Source organism: Cetorhinus maximus, chromosome 15 (assembly GCF_964194155.1).
Source record: "Cetorhinus maximus chromosome 15, sCetMax3.hap1.1, whole genome shotgun sequence".
NCBI classification, from domain to species: Eukaryota; Metazoa; Chordata; class Chondrichthyes; order Lamniformes; family Cetorhinidae; genus Cetorhinus; species Cetorhinus maximus.
In genome coordinates this window covers 48699963-48723358 of record NC_135893.1, presented here as the reverse complement: position 1 = coordinate 48723358, position 23396 = coordinate 48699963, and the positions used below count along the sequence as shown (strand labels likewise).

Genomic DNA, 23396 nt, shown 5'->3' with positions numbered 1-23396 from the left:
TCTATATGTCTGTAGCTCTAGTCAAATTATTTCAGAAAAATTACTGTAAAAACATCTTGCTGGAGGGATTGAGGTGACTGGGTCCGATACAACTGGATATGCATGAAAGTGTGGTGTGAAAAGTATTCCCCCAGCTGTAGGAGTAAAATCCAGCTTGCCCTTTCATCGCCTACTCTGTCCCAATCTATCCTAACGGGGACTGGTCTTAACAGACAACTTTACAGAGGGAAATTCAAAAATGCAAAATAGTAAAGCAACAGAATTTACTGATGGGATTGCCATTTCAGAATAAGTCTTTGTGAGATTGATCCAGATTCTGAAATTAGGGCGTGGTCTGAAATCCAGAACTTTCAAACTTCTCTGTGTTGGAAGCCACGACAACAGGGAGTCCCTGTCCTACCTTGTGACAGGGTCATTTTACCCAAAAGGGACAAGCAATGCTACCATTGGAGAAAATGTGTTTTAGTATACATAGCAACAGTTGCTGTTACTAAATGCTGGTAAAAGGATAAATACCAAAACGAAAAAAACAAAATCGGAAATCGGATGAAACGTGAAACTTCTGGGCTCATATGACAGAGCCTATGGAAACGTTTGTAAACTTATACTCTTAAAATACTTAAATTCAAACTCTCAAAAATAAATAATTCAGAATTCCATAAGCTTAAACAAGGCACCCTCAAAAGAAAAATGTTTTTCTTGTAGGTGTGCAGATGGGCAAGAGGAGGAAGATGTTGCACCGGAACTCACCTGCTGAATAAGCATTACTGGTTTATTTATAGTGGATGACTACTGAGCCAACCAAAAAGCACATAAATTATAGGTAGAGAATGCACATAAACAAGTATGCCGGTATATACTGTATTTGAGAGATAAAAATGTTTAACTCTGTTATTTAATCATTAAGTATTTTAAAAATAATTACTTGACTATTTCCAACAACTTCACTATGTACAATATCAAGCCACCTCCACACCAGCTCTCCAAAGCTGCACAACTACATCATTCTCTCGCCACAGATCTCTCAGCACACAATTTGAGCGTGCATTTATTCTAGTAGGAATTGCAACAATGTTGTATCCAACTTAATGAAAATAACTTAAAATGTCACTTTGCAAATTGCCCAATTGTACTCAATATTTGCAGAAAAAAAATCATCAAATTGGGCTACATGAGTCACATATATCCTTTGGGCTTTGGAGTTATGCTCCAACAATACTATTTTTCAGTCTGCCATGTATCCTCTATTTAGCAGAACTAGCTTCTGCTGTTGAGGGTTTGGTGCGGCGGTAGGGGTGGGGGGCTATGGAAGCCTGCTGAAAACAGATGTATGCTGCTTAAAAACTAGTATAATCGAACAACTGAATCTTCAGATACACATCATTTCAATTCATATTTTATTGTGCTTCAGAATTATTAATTTTTTTAAACTGATGGCATACTTACCATCTGCTAAGGTTAAATATAAGATCAGTACAGGAGGAGTACCATTAGTACATACAATATTTAGCAACACAAAGATAAGTTAATTATTCATCAGGTACTCCACAAATATTGTGGAACAGTTACCATTAAAAAAAAATCAATCTATTCAGAACAAGCAATCCTTAAGAAGCATGAAATCTCCATTTAGAAGTAAAGGAAACAATTTGTGCAAAGATTTGTTTCGCCAACTTGGGTTTCTCTTGACCATAAAACATTCCAGAATGAGGGACATGACAGCATAGAAGGACAGCAATGAGAGGAAGTGATAAAATAGATAAAACAATTCTAGAAATAATCGGTACTCCCTGTCTGTGCATAACGTAGTACAAAAAATTTATATAGTCCAAGTTTGACAAAAAAGACAAACCTGTATCCATTGCAACTGTTGCTAAAGTGAATTTAAATTCTATCACACGGTTGTTAAGAGTAGCAAAACACATTTTTTTGTTTTTTTTTTAAACTTAGTTTTTTTCAAGGTTTATATTTTAATGTACAGTATCATGCAATGGCACTTTTTTTTATAAAACATTAAAACCTTACTGTAGTAGTCTGTCTGCAGTCAGTACACTATTGACTGCTTTCCTAGCTCTCCTTTTCCCCCAAAAAACCTCATTCACAAACCAAATACAAAGATAAACAATGATTCGAAAACCTAATTTGCAATCCCTGTATTAAAGTTTATTATATTTTTTTTTATTGTCCGTTGTTGCAACACCGTACACTCCCACCCTGTAATTCATTAAACAACTGCCACAATTTTACTGCAAAAAAAAGTTACGGAGTAATCTTTAAAAACCATTAGTGATCTTCATGGTTGTCTCTGATATAGCAGCTAATCACTGATAGGTTCCTTTTGAAGGGTCAACGATCAAAAACAAGTTTCTCAAAGTTAACAATTCCATTTTGAAGTCAAGTTGATGGTCTTGAAAGTCTTTTAATTGTGTCACACACATGCAAACTCCAGAAACAACGCTTTGTTTTGAAAATTGCTGGACCCATAATTCTTCTGCAATGAAGTTGAATCTTGCCTATTGTATTCCTTCAGTTCAGATTAGCTGCAGCACAATACAACAGAAACTATTTCATATTGACCCATGCAAGATTTTTCCCGCTTCATCTACAAAGCTTTAACTGGGCCTCATCTTTCAGCCTCCATGGCAACATTAACCTTCTGTTCTGAGGTGGTTTGTTGGGACATTGCTCCTGGCCAGCCAGTATGTGGAGTTGGTGATGCTGGAGTCCACATGCCCTGCTGGTTTGGAGGAGACATGGGCCAGCCTGAGTTGAAGTTTACAGGAGGAGGAGATGTTGCCATCGAGGCAATCGGGCTGCTACTGTTGAAGCTTTCTGAAGCTTTCAGCCTTGAGAACATTGTAAGTGCATCTGGAAAATTAGGAGGCGTTGCAGGTGTGTTAGCTGGAGTGCACATCTGTAAAAATATAAAGACAAAAGTCAACATCCACCTCAACTAATGATAATTTAACTAAAATAAATAGTCACTTGAATAGTAAAGTCAGTTTTTAGCTAAGTGCACTGTAACTAAACATTTCACAACTGAGATATTTATGGGCAGCAATTACTTGATTCAAGGATTCTTGTTAAAATAGGAAAAAGGAAAGCAAGCAGTGGAGGAAGTCCATGTCCACTGTTAATGTCTACTGTACACATCTTAGGAAAGCCAACGTGGTCGTATGCTATGTCAGAAACTGGGTGATCTTTAATAAACATAGTTGTAGCTGGACAGAAACATATCAGTTATAGTTACAAGTGGTCCTAAATAAAATATTACTGAAGTGAGAAATGATGGCTGTTGAAATTATTTAGCTGAAATCTGAGATAACTAGAACTTAAACTGCCCTGCGATAATGTGCATGGCACTCCATGCTGGGAAAAAAGAAAATCTCATTACTATGTGTAGACGTATTCAAATGCCTGGGCTGAACTTTCCCAATGGTTCAGAGTTTAACCTACAGCAGCTGAGCTGCAGAGTAGGGCTACCCCAGGTCGGCACTGAATTAGCTGGGGAGCTCCAACTGCCTGAAATATTCGTGGGAACCTACACCAGAAGGGCATCCACAACTTCAGTGCGAGGGGAAAAGAGACACTGGGATTTTATACAACAGTCTGCCAGTTTGCCAACTACATTATGTTCATACTTTTCTATTTGTTTAAAATGAAACAAGTAGGCATGCAAATCACCAGCATGCATATAATATGCAAAGAGGAGAAAGCTGGGACAGGGTAGCTTAAATGCATGAGAAATACTGTCCCAGTGAAACATTTATATCCAAAACTTTAAATTTTGCTGTGTTACCATTTACAGGTTAACCCATCACCAATCCAAAGAGGACTTCGTGTTATGCACTATACGCAATGTCATTTTCACTTTTCTAGCAGTGGTTTTGGTTTATATTTATGAATGGTTGCCAATGACTCGATAACAAAAAATTGCTTGTATGTAAAAATGGACTCCAGTATTATTTTTCTTGTCAAAAGGTGAAGATGGTATGTGCGTGCAAGGGAACTACAATTGATATCTATGGAAATTCTGGCAGGTATTCAGAAATATACAAGATACTATTACAAGAAGCATTTTAGCAAGTGTAATTGTAATGCATTAACACAAAATATTTTGCTACGTGGCTACAAGGCTCAGTAAGTAAATGAATCACCTGGAGATGCACTGAACAATATAGGCCGAGATGGTCCAAGATTTGATCCTTTGTACGTGGTAACAGTTTAGGGGATAGAAAGGAAAGGACAGCCAGGAATAGTTTACAAGAGTCTCTAATTTTGATCATAATCCAGACACCCGGGGTAGAAAATGTGTTTCAGGTGATTTTCCCTACAATCAAATAGATTCAAGATACCCTTGCTCTAAGCTCTTAACACGAATTACATACTGAAACAAGCCATTTCGCTCACATACAATGCTGGTGTTTATTCAATGCACAAACAATAGGCTTAATCCCATGTGTCTGCTCCGTTTCCATATCCCTTTCCTTCAATAACTTATTCCTAAAAGTTAACAAAGTCTCTGCCTCAATCAGTGACTTCAGTAGTGTATTAAAGTCCCCTGTGTAAATGGTCACTTGGCAGGGTACTGATGCCTATGAAACTGTACTCAAATATTTATGTCACAAACTCAGAAAGGGTGAGAAGTGAAAGCATCTTCTCATTGCAGACAGAAATCTGGCACGGGGTGAGGAGGATAATGCTCCTTGCACAGATCACTTTGAATTGAACGCAATATATGCCATGAAACTTGCAAGATGTAAAGTGTTATTCTGTTACCCCGATAATTCTACTCCCCGACAGAAAATTCTTCCTTTGGAAATTCTGCTTCATGATAAACACTTCTTGCAGCATAATCTACACTCCAGCATATACCTGGATTTATGTTCACTAACAAGAGTTAAAGATTGCTTGCACAATTCACAGGGCTGTCCTTAAGTTTTCAGCTAATAAGTCTGAAAATAGGCAATGAAAATAAATTGTTCTGCTATAAATGAATGTTGAACTATTGATTAATTCTGTAGTAGTTCACTAGTCTACAGATCATTCCTAGGTTGATAAGATTTATGTTTGACTAAAGTGCATAACTTCCCCAAGAATCATAGTTATTATACTTTGAAAGAAAGCATATAATGAAGATCTTGTCCTATAAATGTATAAATCTGCAAAGCCATTCAACTTCTATAATAAACAACCTTTTATTCTGCTTGTCATGGGAATATAGACATACCATTGCAATATAAAATGGACATTGGTGGCTTTGCCAAATCTTTTGCTTGCCAATCTAGTGAACTGTGAAATTATTCAATAAGCCGAATGTAATGTTGTATTGCCTGTGTACAGGTGATCCAAGGCAATTCTGGCTCTGTCCCAATCACACCTAGAACAATTCTGAAATTTGAGAGGAATCATTCCTCCTTCAGCAGTTAACTTGTTTCCAACTTTTTATGAAAACATATAGTCAGTCACTACCTACATTCAGATAAAGCACTTTGCATAATTTAATTTGCCAGTTAAAATGCAAGTGTAACAGCTACCTCCACTTAAAAAGTGAAAGAAAAAAGTATTGATATAAATAAAGGAAACAGCACATACACTATATTTTCTGAGAACACAAGACTGCAGTTAGAACTTCAGAGATCTGGACTTTGTATCTAGTAAATTTATATTGGCAAATGTAAAATGAGGATTTTGGCCCAATAACTTAAAGAAAATGAGCTGTTTTTGTGTACTTGGGCTTATTCAAAGCAAAAATCACCAGGATGAAAATAATGTTTATTTTATTAAACAAGTCGTCTTGCAATATACAATGTTTTGGCTAGGACAATATAATTATTGAAGCATCAGGGTTTTAGTGTCTTAAGAAGTGTTATGAAACATTTTGGTGCATAAATTTGCAATCCCAACAGATGCCTACCAGTCGTGTTTTGTCTGGAAACCACATTTCACATCTAGCTCAATCAAGTACAGTACAATATGTTCAGTGTAAAATTCACACCAACCCAGTAGGACAAATATCACACACTAATCTTTCCTTGTTGCTGGGGCAACAACTGAAAACTGGCTGCTATCTGGACATTGTACCTATATTTACTTTTTAGAGTGCGTTATTAAAAGCCTGTTTTTAGTTTGGCTGATGTACTGATGGAAATAACAGTCCAGTGAAAGATTTTTTTTTGGTGCTTTTAATAACTTGGAACAACATTGATGTTTTAACAATATAAATGCCCCTCCTTTCCCCCTCTAATCATGTTGAAAAACTCTCAAAATTAGATTCCTTGTTCTAGCTTTGAACATGCAAATTTCTACATGGATTCAAAGTGGCCAAAACTGCACAAAATTTGTATTATAACCTCAGCAGTTTCTAAAACCTCTAATCCAAGTTATTGTTAACTACAGGGTATAGTTGAATAGAAAATATAAAAAAGTTCTGAGGAACTATAGCTATAGTTATCAATCTCCCCCAGTAACATGTGGAGACAGAAAAAGCTGAATGCATTATACGCCACCCCAAAAAATTACATGCATGTACACTTTGGGCATGACTCAAGTGGCAACCTAAGTGGGACGTTTATTTAACCACAGCTAAACAGGAAACAGTATTGAAAATGACTGTGCCTGAGGAAATTTTTCATCTAAATTTTATGTTCTTGTTAGGGACCCCCATGCCCAGACATCATATTCAGATTGTCTCAATATCTGATTCTCATTCAAATGTGAATGGTGAGACAAGGTAGAAACTTTAAACATGTGGCAATAATTATTTTCCTTTTTTCGCTTTTGCTGGAGGCCACAACTTAGCAACCAAATCAATGAAAATGTTAATCAAAGAACTCATGGCATTTTTTTACTTTATTTTCAATGTTTTGAATTTATGGATTCACATTTATTTACAAACTCATCTGCTACAGATGGCCAAGCAGCTCAGCAGGGGTGCATTGAAAGTATCATTCATTGAACTTAATCCAGCAGTTGCTGGCTAGGTTACAAGGTGGAGTACTGGTGAGAGAACTGGTGCAACTGGTTTCTTTTCAGTCATTGATAGAGCAGGTCTGTAATCGACCAAATGAAGAAGTGTGGTGGCAACATGGAGCAGGTGGTGATGTAAACACCAATTTCATTTTTTTAAAAAATGGCGAAGTTTCCAATGTTGCTATAAACTGTAAACAATTTACAGGACTCAGCTCTAAGGTATTGCACCTTATACTATGTGTGTTTTTCCCACAACACAACAAAGCCAATAATTATGAATGAAGGGTGCTGACATTGCTTTTTTCAAAAAGCGAGAAAAGAAAGAAACTAATGGGGAATCAAAAGCAGCTCTTATATTTCACCTCTCTCCTAACTATACTTCAGTTCTGCCGAAGGGTCATGAGGACTCGAAACGTCAACTGTTTTCTTCTCCACCGATGCTGCCAGACTTGCTGAGTTTTTCCAGGTAATTCTGTTTTTGTTTTGGATTTCCAGCATCCGCAGTAGCTTTTAGCTTTTTGTTTTTAATCACACACCTCTTGCCCTGAAGAAATGACATATGCTAAAGCATGGCACCATGGATACTGGCAACACTTTGGTATCTTTCCACATGGCTATTTTAACCTACAATGCCCTAAACAGTAATGGCCAGAATTTGGTGGGAAAATAACAATGAGTATAATGCAAGTGCTGCTATTAATATGTAGATCATCCAGAAACTTGAGGCAAGGAAGAGATACCCCATTAGTTGAAAGTTACTTCAAACTTTTGGAACCTTTGTGCTGCTCCACTGTCAGTCTCGTGAAAATAGCAGCGCACCGTCAACTGCGCAGTGAGTTCAGAAAATGCTGCATTAATTACTAGTTAAGCTTGCCACAAAGTTATGACTGGTACTTAAAGGCACAAGGTTAGTTATGAACTTTGCGTTTCTAAGGTGCTACCCAACATCTCTGGCCCAGAGAGGGAATAACTGAGTTAGCGGAGTCTTATTCCCACTGAGAGCAAATTAATCTTAAGATATTGAACAAATTGAATTAATTTTATTTTTGTACCTTTTCTGTCAGAAGGGTGAAGGAAAAGACCCAACAGGTCTTGCTGCAAGATGTCCCACCCCAGCAAACTCTGGGCCAATGAACTGTCCAAGTGTTTGATTAGCAGGGGGTGTGATCTAGACCTTTGCTGATTCTCCCCCGCCCTCCCCAAAAATCTGGGTTTATCAGTGCCGCATGTGATAGCATTACGTTACTCTGAATTAAATGAGCTAATCCAGCACTCGAGATTAAACTTGGGACTTCCATGGTCTGGATAGTTCAGTTACTGACCATAGCTGACTGATCAAAAGAACATTCATTTTTAGTTAAATGAAGCAATTTGGCATTGAGATTTTAAATTTTCTCAATGGTCTGTTAACTTCGGTGATATAAATGCAAATTACAGCAAATGCTGGAAATCCGAAATAAAAACATAAAAATGCTGGAAAGACTAAACATTCAATGAAAGGTGATCAACCTGAAACATTAACTGTTTCTCTCTCTACAAATGCCACTTGACCGCTGGGTATTTCCAATATCTTCCGTTTCTATTTCCGTTAATGTCAGTATTCTATGTTGTTATCTCATATGAAAAAGATGGAAGTATTTTCCAATAAATGCTGCACTTGCTTAACTGATTAATATGGAAATCTGCCCAAATGCAGCAAGAACTGGATAACATTCAGACTTAGGCTGACAAGTTGCAAGGAACATTCGCACCACACAAGTGCCAGGCAATGACCATCTCCAACAAGAGAGAATCCAACCATCTCCCCATGACATTCAAAGGCATTACCATCACTGAATCCCTCACTATCAACATCCTGTGGGTTACCACTGACCAGAAACTGAACTGGACTAGCCATTTAACTCCTGTGGCTACAAGAGTAGGACAGAGGCTGACAATTTTGTGGAGTCTAACTCATCTCCTGATTCTCCAAAGCCTGTCCACCATCTACAAGGCATAGTCAGGAGTGTGATGGAATACTCTCTACTTGCCAGATGAGTGCAACTCCAACAACACTCAAGAAACCTGATACCATCCAGGACAAAACAGCCCTTTTGGTTGGCACTCCACCCACCACCTTCAACATCCACTCGTTCCACCACCAACACACAGTGGAAACAGTATGTAACATCTATAAGATGCACTGCAGCAACTCACCAATGCTCCTTTGACAGCAGTTTCCAAACCCAAGACCTCCACCACCTAAAACGACAAGGGCAGCAGATGCATGGGGATACCACCAACTGCAAGTTCCCCTCCAAGCCACTCACCATCCTGTCTTGGAACTATATCACCATTGCTTCACAGTCGCTGGGTCAAAAGCCTGGAACTCCCTCCCTAACAGCATTGTGGTGTACCTATACATGGACTGCAGTGGTTCATGGGAGCTGCTCACCATCACCTTCTCGAAGGCAACTTGGAATGGGCAACGAAAATGCTGTCCCGTTAAAGAATTTTTTAAAAGTTGGATTTTCTTACAAGCGGTACTAACACTGCTGGCTGGATTCAGTCACGAATTAGCAAATACAGGCAATCGCTTCCACCCAGTTCCTGTTGCAAACTCCCCCATTAAATGTTTCTATATACACTGCTCATGTATTTGGGTGGGAGTAAATAACAAGTGGGAACTTCATTCTTCATACACACAAAAAGGGTCTGCATTCAGCCTGCCGACTGTCTCCACATTTGGGTGGATATTTTTCCTCGTGTTATTTTTGCCCATTTAAACCCAAGTTTAGAGATAATCTGCACGATCGAGCCACACTTAACAGTCACAGGCCATTGGATGTAATTTCCCTGGTTTCTGAAACACAGCACAGAGGAAGTGTTTCTGACAGTAAACAATCATTGGCCGAATCATCTGTTGTATCAGAAAAACACCTCGTAGAAGTTCAATAAAACAGCACGAGGGAATCTGGAAAATGCATCCCACAATGCTAATACTCATTTCGCTTCCAAGGTGCAGCTGCAGAAAGGAGCTCTCAGCAAAACAATATTACCCTGCAGATTCTGTGCATTTTATCCCAAAGGAGCTAGGTTTCCTAAATCTTACACTCCCTTTAGATGCTCCCCCCGAGGCAGGAGGGTGAGATGGCTGCCTGCTGGGCATCAGGAGGAACCTCTTTAGAAGGGGGGGATTTTACTCCCTTCTGCTGGGTCAGAGAGCTCTGCAACTCAGCTATTGCAGTGGTTGTTTTATCCTGTTTTCAGCAAAATGCCCTCATTTTAATGAGGCAGGGAAGTCACCTGGCTGTATGTATTGTTACACTAAGGAAGCAACCAGGTCCATCCCCACCCCAGTCCCCAGCACCCTCATTACAGCCTTGTTCCAAAGATGGACAAAAAAAGTTGCATTCAAGAGCTTTTTTAAAAAAAAAGCTTTGACAGGATGTGGGTGCCGCTGGCCAAGCTAGCATTTGTTACCCCGATTGTCCTCGGGGTGGTGGTGGTGAGTCACCTTCTTGAATATCCACATGGTATAGGTACCCCACAGTGCTGTTAGGAAGGGAGCTCCATGATTTTGATCCTGCAACAGTGAAGAAACAGCGGCATAGTTTCAAGTCAGGATGGTCTGTGGCTTGGAGGGGAACTTGGAGGTGGTATTCCCATGCATCTGTAGCCCATGTCCTTTTAGGGGGCAGATGCCCTGGGTTTGGAAGGTGCTGTCAAAGGACCCTTGGTGAGTTGCTGCAGTGCACCTTGTAGATGGTACATACTGTTGTCACTATGCATCGGTGGTGGAGCGAGTAAATGTTGTGTGTGGTGGATTGGGTGCCATCAGGGTTGCTTTGTCCTGGATGGTGTTGAGATTCCAGAGTGTTTTTGGAGCTGCACTCATCCATGCAAGTGGAGAATATCCCACCACACTCCTGATTTGTGCCTCGTAGATAGTGGACTTTGGGGAGTCAGTTGTTGAGTTATGCCAGTCTTCAGCAATTCAATTCACTCCACGTGATATCAAGGAACTGCTGAGGGCACTGGACACTGCAACGGCTATGGGCCATGACAACAGTCCCGCAGTAGTACTGAAGACGTGTGCTCCAAACCTAGCCACGGACCTAGCCAAACTGTTCTAGCACATGTGGCACCTACCTAACATTGTGGTAAATTGCCCAGGTATGTCCTGTCCACAAAAAGCAGGACAAATCCAACCTGGTCAATTACCACTCCATCACCCTACACTCAATCGTCACCAAGCTGATAGAAAGCATTGGTGAAGTGCTATCAAGCAGCACTTGGACAGCAATGATCTGTTCACTAACGCTCAGTTTGGGTTCCACCAAGGCCACTTAGCTCCTACATGCGAACGTACGAACTAGGTGCAGGAGTAGACCATTCGCAGGATTCGGCCCTTCAAGCCTGCTCTTCCATTCAATAAAGTCATGGCTGATCTAATTGTAACCTTCTGACCTCAGTACAGCCTTGGTCCAAACATGGACAAAAGAACTGAACTCCAGGGGTGAGGCAAGGGTGACTGCCCTTGACATCAGCAAAGTGGAGTTGAAACCACATTCAGATCAGCCATGATCTTATCGAAAGGCGGGGCAGGTTTGAAGGGCCAAATGGTCTCCTCCTGCTTGTAAGTACCATGCTCCTAACACAGCCATTGACTGTGGCATCAAGGAGCTCTAGCAAAACTGAAGTCAAAGGAATCAGGGGGAAAACTCTCTAACGCTTGGAGTCATACTCAGCACAAAGGACAATGGCTGTGGTTGTTGGAGGTCAATCATCTCAGTCCCAGTACATCGCTGCAGGAGTTTCTCAGGGTAGTGTCCAAGGCCCAACCATCTTCAGCTGCTTCATCAATGACCCCCTTATCATCATAAGGTCAGAAGTGGTGATGATTCACTGATGATTGCAATGTTCAGTCTCTTTCAGGCTCCTCAGGTAATGAAGCAGTCAATGTCCATATGCAGCAAGACCTGGACAACACTGAAGCTTGGGCTGACAAGTGGCAAATGACATTTGTGCCACACAAGTGCCAGGCAATAAACACTTCACCATGACATTCAACATCACTGTCATAATTTAAAAAAAAATCTGTGCTTCAGGTGAAAAGTCAATAATCTGCCATGACCATTGCTGAATCCCCTGTCATCAACATCCCGAGTTACCATTAACCAGAAACTGAACTAGACCAACCATATAAATACTGTGGCTCCAAGTGCAGGTCAGAGACTAGGAATCCTGCGATGAGTAACTCACCGCTCGACTCCCCAAAGCCTGTCCCCTATCTACAAGGCACAAGTCAGGATTGTGATGGAATACTCTCCATTTGCCTGGATGAGTGCAGCGCCCACAACACTCAGGAATCTCAACACCATCCAGGATAAAGCAGTCTGCTTGATCAGCACTCTACCCATCATCATGAATATTCACTCCCTCCACCACCAAGCCACAATGGCAGTAGTGTGTGGTAGTCGTGTGTATCATCTACAAGATGCACTACAGCAACTTGCCAAGCCTCCTTCAACAGCACCTTCCAAACCCGCAACCTCTACTGCCTAGGACAAGGGCAGATGCATGAGAAGACCATCACCATCTGCAAGTTCCTCTCCAAGTCACACAACATCCTGACTTGGAACTAGATTGCTGTTCAAAAACCTGGTACTCCCTTCCTAACAGCATTGTACCTACACCACAGACTGCTGCGGGTCAAGGCGGCGGCTCACCATCACTTTCCTGAAGACAATTACGAATAGGCAACAAATGCTGACTTGCCAGCAAACACTCATTCCATAAAAAAAGTAAAGTCTTGTTGCTAGGCATTCAATTTAGCACCGTGATCTGAATTGAAGCAGACCAAGGGGCAAAACCCTCCGAATAATAGCTCACTCTAAAAAGTCCTCAGTATATTGAACGCAGACAAGGTAGCCTATTGTAGGCTGGACTCAAAATTAATCCAACTGGGAATGGAGCACATATCAGTGAAAAGCTCTGCAGCCATAAGGCCCTACATACACTTCATGGTGGACTGAGGTGCCAAGAAGCCTTTGTATGCAACTGAGACTAGTGAATTACTTCACACTATCAGCACTTGCAGGCTGTTTGGCATGTCTATAAATGGGTGAATAAAACATTAGGGCTCATAAGTATCCTTATAAATACTGGCACCATGAAGTTTGAATCCCAGGGCTCTGCAGCTAGGGAAAGATGCAACCTGACACTCCTGCAAGTTCTCAGTGCTTCCTGATGTGCCCTCTTGAAACTTACTATCTAAACTCCCAAGGTAAATGTGCTTGCGCTTGCAAGAGTAGTGAGTAATGCAGGCTGCTCAAAGGTGCTGGTTTCTTCTGCAGCAGTGGGACTGTATATCGATTCTTGTGTGACACCTATTGGAAAGGGAGAGGAACATGGGTTACAATGCTAGCTGTGTAACATCCGTTTAAGCACTGCATGCCCAGAGAATAAATCGACCTCAGGGACAGTACATTAATGAATAAGATAAGACAAACGCAATATAGAATAATACAGAACATCTAAATAGGAAGAGGGCAAGCTAGGATAAAATGGAGCCAGAGACAGACAGGAAAAAATGCAATAGAACAATGGGTGACCTTTAAGTGAGAGATGCTTCAGGTACAAGTTAGGTACGTTCCAACAAGGGTGAAAGGCAAGGGAGCTAAAAAACAGGGCCCCTTGGATGAGGAGGAAGATAGAGATTATGAAACAATAAAAGGAGAGGGTATGATGCATGTTAGATTAATTCTTCAAGTGACAACCAGGTCAAATAGAATAAGTTGAGAGCGGAGGTGAAGAGGAAAATAAGGCTGCAAAGACAGTGTATGAAAGCAGAACAGCAGTTAACAAAAGGAACCCAAAAATCTACTACCAACATGTAATTGGTAAACAGGTGGCAAGAGTTGGAGTGGGTCCTATAAGGGACAAAGAGGGTGATAATTGCTTAGCAGCGCAGGGCAAGGTTAGAACACTTCATGAGTTGTGTTGGTGCTTATTTGGTAAGAGGAATCCGACAAAATAATGGTAGAAGCAGAGGCAATGGATAGTATAAAAATTGAAAAAGGTGGTGGTGTTGGAAAGGCTGGCTATGCTTAGGGTAGATAAGTCACTTGGTCTGGATGGCTTCCATTCCAGATTGTTAAAGAAGTGGAGGTGGAGATGGAAGGGCTTCTTAATCTTTCAATCTTCCCTAGATATGGGGGAGGTGCCAGAGGATTGGAGAATGGAAAATGTGGCACCCTTATTCAAGAAAGGGCAAAAGGACAGTCCTAGCACCTGGAAGCCAGTTAGTTTAACGTCAGTGGTAGGCAAGGTTTTGGAATCCATAATGGGGGGAAAAAAATCAACAGGCACTTGGAGAAGTTTGAGTTAATCAAGGAGAGCCAGCATGGATTTGTAAAAGGCAGTTTGTGCGCGACTAATCAAATTGATTTTTTTTGTTGAAGTAACAGAGGTTGATAAAGTCGATATTGTCTATATGGACTTTAAGAAAGTTTTTGACAAAGTACCACATAAAAGGCTGGTTAACAACATTGAGTTTTATGGAATAGGAGGGTCAATATCCAATTGCATAAAAACATTGGCTTAATGACAGAAAGGACCATGTCGTGGTAAACGGTTGCTTTTCTGGATGGGTGGTAGACAGTGGTGTGCCCCAAGGGTCAGTGTTTTTGTTGCTAAATATAAATGACTTGGATTACTGGAATACAGAGTAAAATGTCAAAATTTGCCGATGATACTAAGTTTGGAGGAGTGCCAAACACGGAGGAAAATATGAATCACAGCAGGACACAGATAGGCTAGCAGAATGGGCAGATGTTAATTCAATACAGAGAAGACTGAGGTGATGCTCTTTGGCAGAAGGAACAGGGGTAAGAGAGGGATTTAACTGTATAATTCTAAAGGGTATGCAGGAACAGAGCGACCTGGGGATGCATGTACATTGATCTTTGAAGGAGGCAGCGCATATTTAGAGAGTGGTTAGCATAGCATATGGGGTCCTGGGTTTCTTACATAGAGGCACTGAGTACAAAGGCAGAGAAGTTATGCTGAATCTTTATAAAGCTCTGGTTAGGTCCCACTAGAGTTGTGTCCAGTTCTAGTCATCTGACTTTAGAAAAGGTGCAAAGCTCCTTGAGACGGTGCAAAGGAGATTTACCAGAATGGTTCTAGGATTGGGGCAGGGGGTGTGGTGTTTTGTCACAAAATTAGATTAGAAAGGCTGGGATTGCTTTCCTTGGAGCAAAGGAGATTATGGGGAGATGTGTGCAAGATGAGCCTTAGATAAGGTAGACAAAGAAAATCTTTCCATTAGCTGATAGTACAAGGACTAGGGGACAAAGATTTAAAGTTTTGGGCAAGAGATGCAGGGGAAAAATGAGGAAGAACTTTCTTTTCAAGAAACATAGTGACTGTTAATGACCTAGAACTCGCTGCCCATGAGGGTGGTGGATGATCAATGATTTCAAAAAGATGATGGATGGACTCTTCAAAGAAATAACTTGTAGGGCTACAGGAGTCGAGTTGGGGAGTGGGACTGATTAGACTGCTATATGGGGAGCTGGCATGGACTCAATGGCCAGAATGGCCTCTTTCTGCGCCATAAATAACTAACAACAAAGATGGTACAAACCGTGTTTGGAAAGCTTGCACAACTTCACCTTCTCAATGCCCTCTGTGCTAATGATTTCCAGTAAGGCATCTTTTCAGGTTCTTGGGCTTTGCATTACAGGCTCTTTTTGGGTGAAGCTCAGTGTGAATGCTAGTATAGCAAGAATAAATAGGTATAAGCTACTGTTGCAAACTGTGCTGCAGAATGGGAAGCAAAGTACTGCAAGCTGGCCTGAGTGGGAAGAAAAACCTTTGGCATGCAGACATTGCCAATGTACTTGATACAAGGTCATGATGGATATTCTTACCATAGTTGAATTGCTGTGCTCTTTAAACAACTTCTGTATTTTCAGTAAGGTCCTCTTGCCTTGTGGAAGTGACATAAATGGGAAGCACTTTGTACCCGTACTTTTTGAGCTCACCTGAGTAGTGTCAAACAGTGCAATTTCCTCTTCCAATGCAATATGTAACTTTTCTACCATATTTTCCTGCATAGGCTATGTGAATGCAAGTTCTTTCTGTCACATTTCTTCAGCACCACCTCTACTAACCCATTAATAAAGTGGGACTTTTGGATATGGAGCAGAGACAAATTACAACAGTCAAACATTCAGCCATTAAAAATACCATCTCTGTTAAACAGCTGCTGTTTCTAAGTTCCTTCAGAAGCTTCCCCAAATAGGGAGCCCCAAATAACTGGCGTAATATGCATGAGGAGCTTGTTGTGAATACATAATTAGAACTGATCCAGAAAATGTTGTGGGTTTAAGCGTTTGCAAAGATTTCCCACTCAGCCTGCAATTTGTATACGAAACCCAGGCTTTTTTCACTTGCATGCTCTGATTATTTATAATGTTACAAACATGGCTGCAGGCTTTTAGGTCCATTCTATACTTAGTGCAAAACAAAGTCAGTAGGTACACCAAAACCTCTGGGACAGCTTCCTAGATACGTATACAGAAAACCATTATTTGACAAGATTTTTTACAATATTACATCATACTGAATTTCCAATTGTCTCCATTATTTTACAACTAACTTGTATTAAATGCCACAGACTTTTCCTTTTGATTTAAGATGTGAAATTTACAACAAATCACAAGACTTGTATGACATTCTTGTCTGCAAGGCTATCTTACATTCCCAACTGCCTTCTGCTGCCCTGGAAGTTACTCACTATTTTTTCCCTTGTGTGCTGTCTTGTCTCTGGATTGTTTCTGCCCTAGATACTTTTGTTGGTTTCAGGGATAAGCTTATCTTACATTTAACCCTTTATCTTCCTTATTTCAAGTGTTTACCACCACACCACGCACCCCAACCCCCCCGCCCCCCGTTATGATTTCTGCCCTTTATTTTGCCTTCATCTCCAATGTGAAGAATGAATAAATAAAAAAAAAATTCAACTTAAATCAATGATAAACAGTACAAAAGACATCATCTCCACAATGAAGGATACTACAAGGATCTTTGAAACTACAAAACGTACAAGTTCATTAGTAATAAAACAAACATGCCTGGACCTGTGGTATAAACAAAAACAAACAGAAGTGGTAGATTAGGAAATTAAATTGTTTGTGGCAACTTAGTTGACTTGAACTTATATCATTGGGGCTATACACCCCTACATCATTCAACGCTTTATTCTTTGGAATTCACCCAATGTATTTCTTCTACCAACTAGTTTAGTGCTGCTGTTTGTTTAAAATGTCTGCCACCACACTTCAATAGGACAAAATTTAAACACAAGGCTTGATGTTACAGTCTCATAAAATATACTTTCATAAAGCAAAGACAGTGCAATTTTGCAATTGTTCTGCTATCCAACATTACACATCTATTGTGTGCTACTTTGAATAACAACCTTAAGCCATCTTTATATACAATAATAAACGAGCTCCTCAACAGACTTGGTCGTATTGCTACAAAAGGCCAATTTTGCCCCTTCTCCTACTACAACTTTGCAGGTTAATGAATACCTGTTACCAAACTATACAAAGAATTCATGGTTTCAATGAACCAACTTGTGTCTTACAATACCAGTTTAACTCATGGATAACACAAGTATCTCATCTCCTTCCATTATCCTATTATTAACATGTGTCCTCTACTTGCCACCACCCCACCCAGGATCACCTAAAAATGTTGCAATCGTTGTACATCTGGATATACAAGTAGCCCATACTGCTTCATGTCATTCATCCTTGTTTGCTTTTCTTGCATGAAGTGCTCCTCTCCATGCCATTGCTGCCACCATATTATTTTTCCACGGACCTAAGGCAAAACTTAATTATTGCCACAAAAAATTGATTTTGTGCAAGTGGATGTTCACACACAAATGCATTCTGCTTAACACTAGCTAAATCCTCATGTTTCTTATCACTTTAAATTGCTGTAGAGAAGAACTGAATAGTTCTATTTTTAACTGAGGACCACTTCACTTTATCTAGTTTATCCTGCAGGTACCCAAGGTATATAATTAGGAGAATCCAGATTTAATCCACAATTTGTGTGGAGTTAGTCAGGGTGTTAGGAGCATCAGTCCCAGTGCCCGGGATAAGGAAATATTTTGTGGACAGTGAGATTGACTGTTGCATCCACCCACCCCACCCCCAACTCCCACCCAATTGTGGACATTCACATGCAAGACTGATTACTTGGCTGATACACCAGTAAAAATGTCACTGGATTGTACATCAGCAAGGAGTCAATGTCTTCATTTCCTATTTTCTCCCATCACTCAGCTGGAGGAGAAAATAAACTCTCAATGCCTTCTTCAGTAAAAAGTAAATAAACCTCGTCATATAATGCAGAAGTCACCCAAGTTAACTGCAAGCTCCCAAATATGAAATTATGGGTGTTAACAGACCAGCAATTTCAGCTCAACACTGTTTACATGGTCCGGTGAAGCACTCAAAACTTTACTTACAAATCTTTGGGAAAGTGAGTATATAGCTGACTGCATACTCAAAGCACAAAGGAGTGCACATGCAAAGGTGAATTGTCAAATAAGTTCTGAACAATTCAAAACACACTGGAGTTTCACTAAAACCAGCACTCAAGTGAACTTTGCTATAATGCTAATACTTCGTATTAATGCAGCTTCAGTCCAAACAGTAGGACGAAGTTATAAATTTGAAGTGGAAACATAACTCATATCTTGAGTTTTATTTCTATATATAAATTCCATGTCACACAAATTTGTTTTCTTTTGAATTTAGCTTTCTAAATAGAAGAGGGTTGGGGGGGGGAGAGAATAAAAATCAAAAATGAAAGACAAGTGTATCTTGATTAGAATAAATGATATTCCATATCAAGGGAAAAGATCATTCCTTTTAAAAAATACGTCTATGTCATTCCATTTTCCCCTTCATTATATACACTGTTCACTTTCTAAACTCTTTTCCAACAATATTTACATTGAAAAATCAGTAAAAACTAAACCCAAACATCTGGCTTTTTGTAAATACAGAGAGCCCTTTGTATCTACAAAACGTCTCCATAAGCATTATTTGTTTATAGTAACAGCTTCTACTTTATGCCGAACCCCATCTTTTGCCACAATTTTGATGATATATTTTTATGTCAATGAAGAGCAGCTGACGCCAATGTAACACTAAGCATGTGTTTTGCTTTTTTTCACAGCAAGAAATCTGAATGGTGATCACATCATTTCTTTCATTTTGTCAGCCTTGCAGTTAATCCACTAATGTCTGATTTCCAGCAAACTCAGGCTGCTCTGGCAGACGAGACTAGGTTGCTTGAGGTTTGGCTACATCTGATGCAATTGAAATGGCAGGTCACATCTGGTTCTCGAATAAGCACGGATATCACTTCCAGATCTAAGGCCTCTATTCATAGAAATCAGTTTTCCATTCCCAAGCCCCAAGGAGGACAAAATTCAAACACTTCCCTGCATTCTACAGAAATTCTAAGTCCTGGACAATCTCCCAATCACAGGAAGTTTTTAATTTTACCTACCTCCTTTAAGCTCTTGCTTAACATCATACATTTTAAGATTGCATTTTACTAGCAGGCAAAACACAACAGCAATGCTTTTTGACCACCTGCACATGAAAAGTTATTATTGAATCTACTGCATCACAAAGCATTGTACTTACGACTAGTATTCACATACTATAAATAATACAAAATGGAAGAAATGGCAGTCATGTAATTTTTATTTCTTTGTAAAGCGAACTGTAATTACCAAGTAATAGAATCAATGTCCATCTATTCCTATACTATCTTCCAGAGGCAAACTTCAAAACCTATAGAATTGCTGTTTCAGAGGGAATCCATTTTAGTTCAACTTCCTGACAAATGGGAAATGCCTGTGTTTACATGGAGGACTGAGAGAGAATTGTCATGTGGGGGATGGGAGAAAAACGGCTGGTAGGAAACAAACATGGTATCACAACACAGACACATGGTGAGATTAGGGGCACATTAAAAATGCCCTGTTTTTTTCCCCCAATTCCATCTTTTCATGCTGAAAATTACTTAAATGCTTAAGGCAAAACCATGTTGTTGCTCTTATTTTTTTCTAGACAATAGCATTATGCATAGTTACTAATGGTCTCTTGAAAGCTGCTGGTGGTGATTCAACAGAAATGAGGGCACGGCACATTATTTTAGTAGCCCCATTTGTAGAATGTGTAAGGAGTAAAATTCATGAGACTCCTTTAAGATTTTGTCATATATAGAAGTGTTTTAAAAAGCAAAATAAGGCACAAACATTTTACTAGAACTGTTCAGATTTTTTGTTTGAAATTCCCTCCCTGGGGATCTTGCGCAAACTAGAAAGTGAGTGAGTAATTTGGAAATAAAGCAAATTGTACTTTGGTCTGGAAGAAAAAACAAGCTTTGTTCAAAATTTACTCATTTTCTACACAAACTTAAATAAACAAGATTCTTGCGACAGTGATATTCATCATTTTAAATGGTTAGCCATCAATAAGATGTACCACCCACTCCCCCAAAAAAACTGCCTTAGTAGTTTCCAGACTTTCAAAACATACTAGTTATCCCTTCCAACCTAAAAGGAATTCATATAACTAAAAACAATGGCGAAAACTTTACACTAGTGTGCAGATTAACAATACAATATTAACACATAAGGACTGTGCCACATGTTTGCGTATAACCAATATTTTACGTTAAAGTAGATTTGATTAAAAATGGCTGCCCCATAATCTTCGACTTTCTAAATACAATCTGCATCTCTATAAAAAAAAAGCCAGCCTCTTCATACTACTTCACTTCATTTGTAACATGTTTGAAGATTAATATCGAAATATGTATTTTATTGCACAGCCACAAAAATGAATTACATATTACGAAAATGAAAGTTACATCAGCACACAGGTAGGATACACATTTTAAAACAGACACAATGGATTATTAACTGACATCTAATACGTTAAAGCACAAGATTAGGCCAAACATACCAACAAACCCAGTGACATACATACCACACCGTCCCTTTCAAAAAAAAACCCACGAAAGGGCGGCGTTGATCACACATGAAGTAGGGGTGCAGCAACAACTTGAAAATATTTATTTCTGGGGCTCAAGATTGAGAGCAGAAAACAAAAGTGGGGAAGCAGCAGCTTCCAGAGAGAGAAAATAAATAAATTCTGGTGATCTTGAGGAGGTTTAAACGTGGCGAGCGGCAACCATAACAATACGATAACAACATAGACGGTGACAAACTCTTGCCAACAAATACATTGGCCGTCGATGGATAAATGTGGGGGTGTGAGGGAAACATTGAGGTTATTCCAACTAGGAAAAAATGTGCTTTTTAATAATGGGGGGAGGAAGGTAAACACATTTAATTAACTCTAAAGGGGAATCTTTCTTCTCAGTGCACCCTCCCCCGTGTAGTAGATGAGTGCAGGCAATTATTGAGAGGGCTCTAATCCGGCTCGCTGTGCTGAGTCGGACATGATGAGCCGGCTCTCCCTCTGTTTATTTTCTGTCCGATCCCAACATGGCGGCGCCGGCCGGCCCCCCCCCCCCCCCCCCCAGGGGGGAGAGAGAGTAAATCCCACCCTTTACTCTATCACCACCTCCTCCCCCCTAACCCCCACCAGCCTCGCCGGGGTGATCCCCTCCCTCCACCCCAAACCCCTCTCCCCCCCAACCCCACAAACAAACCGCTTACCATCTGATGGTGATGATTGTACGGGACGTTGGCTTCCTGGAAGAAGGCGCTCAGGGCCGTCTAGAGAGAGAGAGAGAGAGACAGGGTCACTCACTGGCCTGTATGAGCTGGGTCTGCATCACCCCCCACCGCCCAGTATCACCGTCTCCCTCGGCCTTACCTCGAACTGCCAGTGCGCCGCCTGTAAGAGCTGTTTGGCCTGGTCGGCCGCACAGCCTGCGGTCAACACGAACTGATTGATCATCACTTGGTGCTTCAGCTCGTCCATATTAACGGACATCCTGCCCGCACTGCTCTGTAAAGATCTATGTGTATTGATATCAATGATGTGGGAGGGTGAGTGTCGGGCCTGCCTATCCCGCTGCTCTTGTTGTTGTTGTTTTCCGCCCCGGCCCCAGCTCTAACGTGCTCCCACACACCATGGGCTCCCAAACACCAATACAAATATTTACCAAGGCGCTCAGACAGCCCGGCCCCGCCCCTCCGCCTGACTGACTGACGCCTGACGTCACCCCAGACCGTCCCTCCGCCTGACAGACCGTAACGTCAGCCCGGACCCACCCCCCGCTTGACTGATGGAGAAGGTTACCCTAGTCCCTCCTCCTGATTGGTACGGCTCTCGCACCGGACCCGCCCCCTCCTTCTGATTGGTAGAAACCTCTCCCCTGTACCACCCCTTCGCCTGACTGACAGCAACGTCACCCCAACCCCGCCCCCTCCATCTGGCTGAGAGTAACGTCCCCCTGCCCAGCCACTCCGCCTGACTGATAGCTGACTTCACCCCGGTCCCTCCTTCAGATTGGCAGCGACTTCGCCCAAGCCCCGCCTCCGCGTAACTGACAACACGTCATCCCAGCCCCCTCGGTCTGATAGGCAGCGACTTCGCCCCAGCCCTGCCCCTCCGCCTGACTGACAGCTAACGTTTCCCCGGCTCCGCCCTTCCGCCTGACGGACAACTGAAACCGTCCTGTCCCGGCCCCCCCATGACGTCAACACCCGATCTCCCAACGAACCCCCGGGTGGAGGAGGGGCCGCTTCAAATTAAAAATAATGCAGTTCCACTCTCCCCTCCTCCACGCTATAAGTCACGCTCTTGAATGTTATAGAAACGTGTTCTGTACTCCACCCCATTCCACTGCAAGCTTTTTAAAAAAACTTTTTTGTGGGAAGAAAGAAATTAATTTTTAATGACGAGCCCCGCGCATGTTCGAAGGGCCGTTTCCCCGGGAATGGCACCATGGACGTGTTCAGCAGCTCGGTAACTGGTCGAGGCCGGCCAAAGAGTGTTTAATACGAAATGACCGTTTGGGGAGGGAGGCAACCCGAATGAAATGTGGGGGATTTACTCGCGCTCCCAGCATTCCGCTCGCCTCTTGCGGCATTCCCAGCCCGACATGGGGATGACGCAGATTGATTGGCAGATTGGCTCCGCCTATCAGGAGCTGAGTTGTGTGGGTATCTGACCATAAAAGGCAGCCTTAGAATGGAGAAGGTAAACACGGGGGCTGCACCAATGAGAATAGCCGGGGGGGGGGCGGGGCCCGGGGCCCGGTTATTTTTCCTCAAAGGCAGCAACAGCTCACATGAGTCAACTGTTAATGTGCAATCCAGGGAGGGTGTGGTAAAATTAACTGAAATGCACTGTTGT

General features: G+C 41.3%; 1 protein-coding gene and 1 long non-coding RNA gene across 2 annotated transcripts in view; one reads left to right on the top strand and one right to left on the bottom strand.

Annotated features, from left to right (window-relative positions):
• Positions 1–9529, top strand: part of LOC144690655 (uncharacterized) — a 177263-nt gene extending 167734 nt beyond the window's left edge. The window contains exon 4 of the long non-coding RNA XR_013578928.1: positions 8669–9529. This is a non-coding gene — a long non-coding RNA (uncharacterized LOC144690655). The remainder of the gene's footprint in view (positions 1–8668) is intronic.
• On the bottom strand, positions 1381–22213 carry ubald1a (UBA-like domain containing 1a). Its single transcript, XM_078558364.1, has 3 exons — positions 21909–22213; positions 21749–21808; positions 1381–2914 (listed from the first exon to the last, which is right to left on the bottom strand). The coding sequence occupies exons 1-3, from the start codon at positions 22026–22028 to the stop codon at positions 2624–2626; spliced, it is 471 nt and encodes a 156-aa protein (XP_078414490.1). The 5' UTR covers positions 22029–22213; the 3' UTR covers positions 1381–2623.
• Positions 22214–23396: the final 1183 nt, after the last annotated feature.

Excerpts from the sequence above, each read along its gene's own strand:
- ubald1a (XM_078558364.1), bottom strand. The coding sequence starts at position 22,028 with ATGTCCGTTAATATGGACGAGCTGAAGCACCAAGTGATGATCAATCAG. Across the intron at positions 21,809-21,908 it reads CGGCGCACTGGCAGTTCGAG|ACGGCCCTGAGCGCCTTCTT; the intron begins GTAAGGCCGAGG and ends CTCTCTCTCTAG. Across the intron at positions 2,915-21,748 it reads ACAATCATCACCATCAGATG|ATGTGCACTCCAGCTAACAC; the intron begins GTAAGCGGTTTG and ends ATATTTTTACAG.